This window comes from Engraulis encrasicolus, chromosome 24 (genome assembly GCF_034702125.1).
Source record: "Engraulis encrasicolus isolate BLACKSEA-1 chromosome 24, IST_EnEncr_1.0, whole genome shotgun sequence".
NCBI lineage: Eukaryota > Metazoa > Chordata > Actinopteri > Clupeiformes > Engraulidae > Engraulis > Engraulis encrasicolus.
Genome location: NC_085880.1, coordinates 34,778,902 through 34,790,650, shown reverse-complemented (window position 1 = coordinate 34,790,650; position 11,749 = coordinate 34,778,902). Strand labels below are relative to the sequence as shown.

The 11,749-nt window shown below is 46.0% G+C and overlaps 1 protein-coding gene across 2 annotated transcripts in view; it reads left to right on the top strand.

Annotated features, from left to right (window-relative positions):
- The window catches only part of sft2d1 (SFT2 domain containing 1), a 44,303-nt gene extending 36,548 nt beyond the window's left edge, over positions 1 to 7,755 (top strand). Inside the window, exon 8 of one of the 2 annotated variants that reach the window (XM_063191414.1) lies at positions 7,220 to 7,755. In XM_063191414.1, coding sequence (XP_063047484.1) covers positions 7,220 to 7,259 — 40 coding nt within the window. In that variant the 3' untranslated portion in view covers positions 7,260 to 7,755. Of the gene's footprint in view, positions 1 to 6,100; positions 7,002 to 7,219 lie in introns of those variants that run through there. The other variant, XM_063191413.1, reaches the window with a different exon arrangement.
- Positions 7,756 to 11,749: the final 3,994 nt, after the last annotated feature.

The following is an 11,749-nucleotide window of genomic DNA, read 5'->3' as shown; positions in this document are numbered from 1 at the left end:
AGTGACGTTTACAGACTGCACATATGTAAATAGAGTGGTGCCATTCTGGGGCGGACACACATACACACACGCTCATAAACACACACACATGCTTATAAACATACACACACACACACAGACACAGCTGTGCTGTACGACATCACAGAGGCCTGCTGTTCAGTCATTGGCTGCCATGCCTTGTTTTTCTCTCATTGTGTGTCTTTTTTTTCTCTCACGTTAGTTTGTTTTCGTGACCGTTTGTTTACTGCAATGCGTGTCGTTTATTTAAAGGAGAGGGTGTGGCGGAGTAGTGTTTATTTAGAAGGGGGAGTTGAGTGAAGTGGAGGTTTTAGAGGAGAGTGTAGTGAACTAGTGAACACCAAGGGAACTACTGTCCTTTCATGTTTTTTATTCATATTTTATTCCTCAAATGTTTACATGTTATTTGTTTACTGTTTGTGATGGAACATTGTGTACTTCTGGGGATGGTCAACGTGTGTGTGGAGAGGTGGGGAGGGGTGTGTGTGTGTGTGTGTGTGTGTGTGTGTGTGTGTGTGTGTGTGTGTGTGTGTGTGTGTGTGTGTGTGTGTGTGTGTGTGTGTGTGTGTGTGTGTGTGTGTGTGTGTGTGTGTGTGTGTGTGTGTGTGTGTGTGTGTGTACGCACGTGTGTGTTCAGTGGATGGCAGTGAACCAGCACAAATGCAGGAGAAAGGATGAGGTCAACCAGACCAAGAGCACAGACTAAACGGCATTAATGAAAAATGACATGATAATGTCAACAAAGCAGTGCAAATGAAGAAGGCATGATCTTGTCAACAAGGGAGACCAGCACAGATGAGACACGAAACAGTGGAGTAAACAAAGCGCTTCACACCTTGGCCACATGCTGGTGGGACTGACTCCTACCCTAAACCTAAACAATCTCACACACAGCCCTGCCCACCTCAAACCGCAACCCTAATCCCCACCCCCCAAATCAACTCCACAATCCCCACCGCCTCTGGAAATCCACTTTACTCCAAAAGTAGGACCCTCCCTGACCTGTGCCACACCAAACCAACACGCCTTCCCCTAAATATTGCATCCAACCGTCTAACCCCCATCAACGCCACATTCATGCCACCACAACCCCCCCCCCCCCCCACACACGCACACACACACATCCACTCAACATCCCAACGGCCACTGCCCTTCACCCCCCCAAAAAACACGAAAAAACACAAAATCCCCTCCCCATTCCAGGACAAAGGTTCACCTCATTTTACCCCAGACACACACACACGCAGAGCTCTCCTGTCAAAAGGGGACCGGACCCCTCCCTTTCACCCCTAGTGGGCACTGGGCAGGGAGTGAGGGGGGTTGGATGGGGGCCAAATAGGGGAAGGGGAGTGGGGGAGGGGAGGTGCTGCCATCATCTCCAGAGCCCCCTAATCTAACCTGACAGCTGAGGAATATAGATGTATGCCACATTGTGAAACTCCCATGGTACCAACGCCATTTTTTATGTTTAACCTTTGTGGGTAATAATTTAATATAATAATAATAATTTCATTCATGTATATCCACGTGTGAGTCAGTTTATCAGGCCGGAAATGTAATATGGGGGGGGGGAGGTGCTGCCATCATCTCCAGAGCCCCCTAATCTAACCTGACAGCTGAGGAGTATAGAGCCCACCCGCCCCCATCGCAACCACAACCACTCCACCGCCATCTTAACCCTCACACACCCCAGAGCCTTGCCCCTGCCCAAGGCACTCTAGGGATGTGTGTGTCTGTGCATGTCTGTGCCTGTCTATGCTTGTCTGTGCGTGTCTGTGCCTGTCTGTCTGTGCATTATGCTTCTGTGTTCGTGGCTGTGGTAGTAAGCAAGACTCAGTGTGTGGGGCTGCTAGGATTGCCCGGCTGTATTGAGATATGATTTGGCTTGGTTTGTTATCCACTGGTCTTAATGAGGTGTGCGTGCATGGGCGTCCGTGTACATGTGTGTGAGGACATGTGTGTGACTCATGACGGCCCACAGCCCAGGACTGCTGCTCTTGTCCACAATAGAGGCCTCTGCGTTGGTACACAGATGATACTATAGGTCTGCCTGTAATTGGGCATTTCTTTTCCTCACTCACACTCACACACACACACACACACACACACACACACACACACACACACACACACACACACACACACACACACACACACACACACACACACACACACACACACACACTAATGTATATAAGCTTACAGATGTAGACACACCACATTTTAATATTACAATGCATCAGAGTTTCTGATGATAAATAGCACCTAATTGAATTATTTTTTTATTCTGACATTACATGACTCTGACTGATGCTTTCATCCAAAGCGATTTACAGTTATTTACTGTATTGAGTATTGGTTTCAGTCCCTGGAGGAATGTTGGGGTTAGGTGCCTTGCTCAAGGGCACTTCAGCCTGGGGTGGGAGTGTAGGGAGTGGTAAAGGCGGTATTCGAACCTGCAACCTTCTGCTGCCCGACATTGTGGGGGATATTGACAATGTTCTGATTTCCATTTATATATTTTTTATTTTGTCGAAGTAGAATTGAGAAAAGTGTATTTAGTGTATTTTCTCCTTTGAGAAAAAATACTGACCCACATTCAAATGGAATACTGACTTGGTATTTTTTGTTTATGGTTTGCATGGTCTGTACATGTTTGGAGTGCGGTGCTGGTTACTCAGGCATTTCATCATCCACACTGCGGATGATATGCCGCTAGTTATCATTATTAATTCATTTGGTGATGTTTTAAGTTCAGCACTCCGGCTCCGATGTTGGCACAGAGTGCATGTACGACCTAATGTAGTCTGCATGTGTGTGCGTGCGTGTGTGTGCGTGTGCGTGTGCGTGTGTGCGCGCGCGCTGGTGTTTGTGCATGCATTTGTGTGTGTGTGTGTGTGTGTGTGTGTGTGCGTGTGCGTGTGCGTGTGCGTGTGCGTGTGCGTGTGCGTGTGCGTGTGCGTGTGCGTGTGCGTGTGCGTGTGCGTGTGCGTGTGTGTGTGTGTTTGTGCGTGTGTGTGTATGTGTTTGTGCGTGTGTGTGTATGTGTTTGTGCGTGTGTGTGTATGTGTTTGTGCGTGTGAGTGTATGTGTTTGTGCGTGTGTGTGTATATGTGTTTGTGCGTGTCTGTGTGTGTGTGTTGGGGGGGGGGGGTTAGCAGAGTAAAGAGAGGGAGAAAAAATAGGGAGACGGAAAGATGAATGAACAGCATATCAGAAGGAGCGGAGGGATGGAATGTTTACTTTCCCTTTTACTCTTCTTTCCCCACCCCCTCTCTCTGAAAGACCGCCCTCCCTTTCCTGTCTTCCTCTCCTCTTCTCTCTTACCTCTCTCTCTCTCTCTTACCTCTCTCTCTCGCTCTCTCTCTTTTTAACCTTGATGAGGTTCACACCTCCACTGCCTCCTCTGAATCCTGAGTGAGGGAGGGAGGCAGGGAAAGTCTGCATAGCAACACCTCCGCAGCCAGACTGGCAGAGATGGGAGAGAGAAGAAAGAGAGAGAGAGAGAGAGAGAAAGAAAGAAGATGGATAGAGGGAGGGGAAAAGAGGGAAGTGAAGGAAAGGGGCGGGGAAAGAAAGCAAGCACCGCCCATCGTGACCTTGTTCTACTGTTACTGTGGCGACTGCTAGAGTTGCATCATCCTACTGCTTAGCTGGCTACCTGGGACTGAGTGATGGGGGAGGCATTAGGGCGTGATTGTGGGTGTGATTGTGGGTGTGACTGTGATGGGGGTTTGGGTGAGTGTGTGTGGAGGATATGGTGTGGGGTGAGGGCACAGAGGTGTGTGTGTGTGTGTGTGTGTGTGTGTGTGTGTGTGTGTCTGTGTGTGTGTCTGTCTGTCTGTCTGTCTGTCTGTCTGTCTGTCTGTCTGTCTGTGTGTGTGTGTGTGTGTGTGTGTGTGTGTGTGTGTGTGTGTGTGTGTGTATGGTTGGCAGCGCAGGAAGCATGCCAGGGGTTGAGTGGGTCTGTACAGAGGGGGCGTAGAGTGCAAGCTCCAGCCCTCCCTCGGTGCGTGTGTGTGTGCGTGTGTGTGCGCACATGCATCACTTCCCGCCAAAACAGAATAAAATATGCAGCAGGCTCCTCCCCACTGTACTGTACTGAGCTGCCACCAGCTCAACAAAGAAGCCACACATAAACAACCCTCTGCTTTACGCACCGCACTGTACTCAAGCCAACCAAAACAATCCTCCTTTTCCAGAAACACTCATCTTGTATCATATTGCAGACTATTGTATGACACACTCTTAACTACTGTGTGACAGTGGTTTAGGTGGTGTCTGTCATTTCACACACGCATGCTGATAAAAATGAGTTCTGTTTCGGTGTACAGTGAATGCAGTGAATGACCTCATGCAACCCCACAAAAACAAGCCTCCTTTTCAGCATCACATATACTGCATGATCTTGTAAAGAAGACCATCAATACAACCCATTTTATAAAGACAAGCTGGGCTACTTCACAGTGACTAGACCCAGAGATGACTGGAGCACTCAGCAACTTTTTTAGAGGTTTTTTTTTTACTCTGAGGAAGGCGCAGGTGCGCCGAAACGTCAGTCATTTTGTGCACCAAAATAAAAAACCTCTAAAAAAGTTGCTGAGTGCTCCAGTCATCTCTGGGTCTAGTCACTGTGAAGTAGCCCAGCTTGTCTTTATACTGCTGTCCTCGACTGTGAGCACCACCAAGGCTGAAGCGCAGACATCCCCTCTTCGAAGTACAACCCATTTTATCTTCATTTCATGTATGACAAAGGATAAACATGATGACCTGACGTGTACAGTGCTGTATCCACTGTATGACCTTAAGCAACTGCACCCAAACCCCTGTACAGTGCACACCATCAGGGACATTGACAGCTTTGGCCGGACCTGCCATAAAATGATCTGAAATAGCACCCACCCAATGCCCTACAAAGTAATGAGGACCCATTTCTGGGCTACACTCTCCCTGGTCCTTGGTTCCTGGACAGCTGACCCTTCTCTGACACTCTCTGTCAATTTCATGAAGCAACGCCACGAAACACCAAAAGTGTGCTGTAAGGCATGAATAAGGCTAACATTAAAGTCTTTTAGTCAGCCTATATTCAATGAAAAAGACAAATGTATAACTACCCTGCATTTATCCTGTATTGACCCATTTAACACACCTGTGTGTCTTTATGGTGAGATGTCACTGAAAAACGCATTCATTGCAGCTGCTGTAAACTTTGCATGAAGCGTTCATAAGTGTTTTAAGAGATGTTCATACCAAGTCATTCATTAACGTTGAATACCGTAGATATATTTAATGAATGCCTGAGAGTGAAATGTCGTAAATAAAAGGAAAAGTGAAATGGTCAATATGCGGGTGTTTTATAGTGTTTCTGATTAGCGATGGGTCCCTGCTATCACACCTGCCAGCTGAGGTGTGTGAATTTTTTTTTTCAGTTTTATGAATGTTGAAAACAAAAGGATGGTGACATATCGAAATGAAAGTGCAACAATTCCATGTGATTTACTCTGGGCTAGTTTACTTCTTTGTGTGTAGCCCGTTAAGACACAACTTTATAAATTTGCTGATACCAGAACGGCCATGACCATGTTTTAGCACATTACTAAATGTTTAATCTCACAGAAGTCTGTGGAATGGACATGGACCTTTGGCGCAGGAAATCTGTGTCAATTTCACATATTTTGCCATAATTCTGTGCTATGATTTACTTGTCAATAAAGACGACAAGTTTTTGAGAAATACCTTTTTCATTTGGTTGATGGGCTATCAAAGAATACTAGCAGTGTAAGCTGTACATGGGTTCCTGAGGCCTCATGTTGCCCTGTGTTATGTCATAGTAGTGTAGCACTATGGTAGTTAACTTTTCAATGACCATTACAGTGTTCCAGTGGTGGAGTGGCGTGCACTATGGGGCTACCTCATTGATTTCAAATACAGTGTTTTGTTCTCATTGCTCTCTGTCTTCCTGCCCGCCTGCCTGCCTGCCTGCCTGCCTCCCTGCCTGCCTGCCTGCCTGCCTGCCTCCCTGCCTGCCTGCCTGCCTGCCTGCCTGCCTGCCTGCCTGCCTGCCTGCCTGCCCCTCTGCTAGTGGCCCTGCCTGCCTACGTTGTGCGCGTTCCCCAGGCCCCTTTCCAGTAGGCGTCCCCAGCTTCTCGTCAGTTTTCTCTGCACGTGCCGCCTGCTCCTCTGCCAAGTCTCCGTACAGGGCAAGGTGGTTGGAGTCCTCGCTTCAGAACGATACACAGTCATTCGAACTTCCCCCTATCCCTTAAAATCAATAAACTGTGATAACATTTGCTTGTCCATGTTCTGTCTCTGGCTCTAGTGTGAATCATTGACCCAGAATGATTGCGATCAGGAAAGGTTCAGAACTAAACAAAAAAAAAATGCAATGCAGCTTTGCAATTGTTGGGTTTTTATTTTGACAAGTTTTCATCCTTTCGTTTTCCATGTTTTTGAAAGGTTTGGTATGAATGGCTCACAGGATTTTGTTTAACAGCTGCTATGAATTTATGTAGTCACACTTTTAGAACGTCTATAGGATATGTGTTGCGTTTACCTTTAATCACATTGTACATTTGTTTTGCACCCGTTAGGTCTTGAGTTAAATGGAAAAAAAACAAGCATGACAATGTTGTATGTATGCTGCTGTATGACTTTAAAAGACTACCAAAACAACCTTTTTTTTCAGCTGTGCAAGTATGATAAAAAATGATGAACACCACCAACACCCATCTCGTGCTCAGCAACACACAATGACAATTGAATAAGAAATAAAATAAGAAAAAAATAAGTTATTCCAAAATAAAAAATTGTACCAACAATTCACCTGAATATAGCATGAAAAAAAATACTAAATCAACCCCTTTTTTGTCCATTTTAAACTTCATCTGTTTCGTATTGTGATCAGCATACCGGTATACAGTCGGAATACAACAACAGCAGAACTAGACAGCACTGCCCTGGTTGACTTTGTCACAGTTTCCAGTCACACATTCACATTCACCCTGCTGCTTCCCTTGTTCTCTGGCTCAGTCTAATGAAAAACTCTCTCTCTCTCCCTCTCTCTCCCTCTCTCTCTCTCTCTCTCTCTCTCTCTCTCTCCTTCTCCTCTCTCTCTCTCTCTCTCTCTCTCTCTCTCCCTCTCTCCCTCTCTCCCTCTCTCTGTATCTCTGTATTCTGTCTACCTTTTCTGTCTGTTTTGCAGAGATGCTGTGATGAAGTGCTTCACCACTTGTTTGAGTTAAAGGCTACAGCTCTCCGCGGCAGCCATGTGACTTAAATACTGGTCCCAATATGCAAACACAAGAGTAAATATGTAAAATAATAATGTTTCTTTTTAATATAATATTTTTCTTTCTTTTGCCTTTACTTAGTTTTGTTTTTATTTTAATCCTCATTATGCTTTGATCTTCACTAAGTGTTTTCACGGCTACATTCATGGAAGGCTAGACTATTGTGCAATGCACAGAAGAAGACGAAAAAGAAACAATGTATGGCTTAAATTTACTTTATGTTTTACAGTGTTGTATATTAAGTGTTTTCTTCCTGGGCTGAGATTGAGAATTTGTTTGAAGAGATGATTTCCATGATTTGTTTTTTTTTTGTTTTTTTCTGCAGAACTGTCAGATGTTATATATTTTGGGTGCTGAGCAGATGGCTACTGGCACTGCTCTGCCCACTCATGCAGATCAGGCCTTGTGTGTCTGTGTGTGTGTCTGTGTGTGTGTGTGTGTGTGTGTGTGTGTGGTGTGGTGTGGTGTGTGTGTGTGTGTGTGTGTGTGTGTGTGTGTGTGTGTGTGTGTGTGTGTGTGTGTGTGTGTGTGTGTGTGTGTGTTAAAATCAGTGAAGTGCCTTATGTGTGTTTGTGCCTTTTATTTTTCGCTCAGGATCTCTTCTGTTTTCTACTCCGTATGATTCTCAACCATGATGATCTTTGTACAGAGGAATGGATTTTTACAATTGAGTGCGTGTGATTGTGTGTTATTGCGTGTACGCTCCTGTCTCTGTTACTGTTGTGGATCTATAGGCTATACAAGGACAACAACTCTTCCACTTAAAGGGGTATGCCACTATTTTGGGGCTTAATACAGTTAAAATCGTTGGCTGGGGTTTATAAAGATGGTAAAGTGTCTTATTTTTCATGTTAAGTGTTGTCTTGCCTTAAGACAAGTTAAAAGAGGGAATATGTCGCTAAGGTAGTGAAAGTCAATGGATCCGTGTAGCATTCTAGCATGCTACACGGATCCATTGACTTTCACTAGCTTAGCGACATGCTCCCTCTTTTAACTTGTCTTAAAGCAAGGCAACGGCTTACAGGAAAAATAAGACACTTAACCACCTTTATAAACTCTGGCCAGCGATTTTAACTGTATTAAGCCCCAAAATAGTGGCATACCCCTTTAATGCAAACACTCCAGCCATTAAAAGCCCTCACTGAACCCCAATACACACACGTGTGGTCACGGGTCGTTATTTGCACATTACACACAGCATCACAGGTCGTTATTTTCACATAACATACAGTAATGTGCTTCATTATTCACTGTTTCTCTGTGTTTATTTCATGAAGCCAATCGTCTGTTGTGGTTCATTTGTGTTGTGTTTGGCTGCTATGGAGCAGCAAAATGGGTCTAAAATGAGGGACGAGAGCAGTCTTTTGTGCTGTCTATAATCCCCCCCCCCCCTCCTCTTCATTTTCCTCCACTTGGGAATCTCTAAAGAGCCATTCTGTTCTTGCCTGGGGCGGCCGCTTTGAATCAGCTGTTATTCCATCACTTTATGGAAGAGAGGAGAGGAGAGGAGCAGCACAGTTAACCGCGCCCATGAAACCCTCCCCCATACACAACACACGCCTTCCTTATTGTGAGTCGTGTTGTATGGAGAGATCCCTGGCTAGAGTACTGTACATTTAAGAAACAACAATAATAATAATGAATAATAATAATATAATAATAATAATTACATACATATCTACATACATACATATGTTTCGCGTCAGGTTTTTTCAAGGTAATCAAACGTGAGGGTAAGAAAAGAGGGTAAATCATCATTATGGTCAATATTCAGGAGAACTCCTGAAGATAAGCTGTGTTTTACCAACAATTATCAATAAAGTAGTTTTAAGTCACATGTGTGCATGATGGAATTTTAATGTTGCCCCAGTCCAGTGTACAAGGACCGGGAGTTCCCAACCTATTCCAACTCGGGGCCCACTTCTGACCCTAGAAACAACGCAACTCAAATTAATATGTAGTTAATAACACAGCAACACATTTCATTTACATTTGTACATTTTACATATTGGAAATGATTTCAAGGCCTTCTAGGAACAGCTTTTGCGACCCATCACTGGGCCCCGGGCCACTGTACTAGACCTCACTTTATTGTTGGGATGTGAGACCCAGTATCCTACTGTAACTGTTTTTGTCTTCGGGACTATATCATCATTATTGTGAGGGAATGAAGGGCATCTCAAACCCAGTTTGGTCTCTGGTTACTGTACTATATACTACTGTGCCACACCATGAATCAGACTGTGACCACATAACTCACTGCTCCTGTTTTGCTGTGCTTTTATTTGTGAGGAAATGAGGATGAGGTGCAGTCTTAACCCTTACTCATATGTTTGCATGTTATAACCAGTTTGGTCCCCTGTGCACGCTACACACCACTTTGATTTGAACTATGGCCCCATAACCCACTGCACCTGTTTTGCTTTCCTTTCATTTTCCCCCTCTTTTTCTGTTTTTTTTTTTTTTTTCACTCCCCGCCTCCCTTCGGCTCGTTTGCTCGTTTTGTTTTTCGAGCGTCTCTGGCTGGCACGAGAGCACACGCAACTCAGCGGAGGCAGTTGCCATGACGACGGGTCAGCTGAGCTGCGAGGGGCCGACCCCTCCTCCACCGCGCTATGCCGGCATGCTCACTGTACACACAGACACGCGGCTCACGTGAAGGATATATAGGTGATGGGAGATGGGCTGGGGGATGGGAGGGAAATGAGGAGGGCAACCTCGTTCCTCAGACGCAGCCCTCCAGAAATCTCTCTCTCTCTCTCTCTCTCTCTCTCTCTCTCTCTCTCTCTCTCTCTCTCTCTCTCTCTCTCTCTCTCTCTCTCTCTCTCTCTCTCTCTCTCTCTCTCTCTCTCTCTCTCTCTCTCACACACACACACACACACACACTCTTACAGAGACACACACACATATGCACATAAACACATGCACATACATGCTGGGATGAGCTCATCACTAAGGGCTTGCTATAAATAATATTAGCACTTACTGTATGTAGGAAATATGGCTTCTCTTTCACCCTCCCTTCATGAATACCTTGTCTTTACATGTGTGTGTGGGGGGGTTTTGTGTGTGTGTGTGTGTTTGTGCAGAAGTGTAGGGTCCTTCCACCCTCACTCTCTCTGAAACCATCCAATGGTCTTTTTCTCATTCAATTGCCTAGATCATTAAAATCTGTCTTTAATTCTTTCTATCTGTGTGTGTGTGTAGGAGTGTAAAGTCATCTAGCCTCACACTCACTGAATTCATTCATTAGTGTGAGTGCACTCTGGGCAGCAATTAGTTCTGGTGTCTGGCGCTGGAATGTGGCGGCCACATTATATTTGCAGCTGTACCCAGTCCACACACACACACACACCTATGAAAGCCAACAAGGAGGGACAAACGGGTCAGTTGTAACGGGCCCAGGGAAGGGTGGGATTGGGTCCTCATTGCATTGTATGTATTGGGGTGGGGCTTTCTGATGACTTTGTCCAAAGCTGTCAGCGGCCGGACCCCGCCCTGTGCACAGAGAGAGAGCAAGAGAGAGAGAACAGCTGTCATCTACACCTCAAGCGCCAGCCACCACCACATATATATTTTATCCCTCTCTTGTCTTCTCTCCTCCTTCTCTCTGCTCTGCTTGTCTGGCTCAGACAGACAGCAGGATTATTTTGAGCAAAGGTTGTCTGTCGGAGGGAGTGGCCCAAACGCACACACGCACGCACACACACACACACACTTCAGTTAAACACACACGCACACGCATGCACACGCACACACACATACACACCTGTTAAACACACACTTGCACGCACGGACACACATCAGTTAAACACACACACTCACATTCACACACACATTCAAACACATACACTAAAGGGAGCAGCCTACACAACCTGCCCAACACCCCCCCCACACACACACACATATCCACCAGCGTGCACGCACACACACACTCCCCTTCCTTTCATCCGCCCGCCACGGCCCATAAAAGAAGAAATGTGGCGTGCAATTACTGAAGGATAAATCTCGGGGTGTCCTAGGGTTACTTCCAGGAAGAAGGTCCACCCTGACGCAGGCAGCCGGGCTGGCAAGCAGGCAGGCAAGAGAATGGCACGCAGGCAGGCAAGAGAATGGCACGCTAGAAATGGCCAGGGCCGCTGGCAGCTTTGGCCAGGCCTGGGACAAAGTCATCTGAAAGCTACTCCCCAACCCCCCACCCCTCACCCAATGCATTCGATGGAATGGGGGCCCAATTCTGAAGCCCTTACTTCCCCCTGGGCCCTCCGGTACAGCCAGAGAGAGTAGAGAGAGAGAGGTTCCATTGGCCCATTGTTTCCTGGTTCTATTATTGCAAGGGGGAGGGGTGGGGGAAATCCCACTTTAGGCAGACCTAGGCAGACCTAAGGACTGTTCTATTCAATGCTAGGAGTATTATGACACGCCCCTTTAGGCAGACCGGA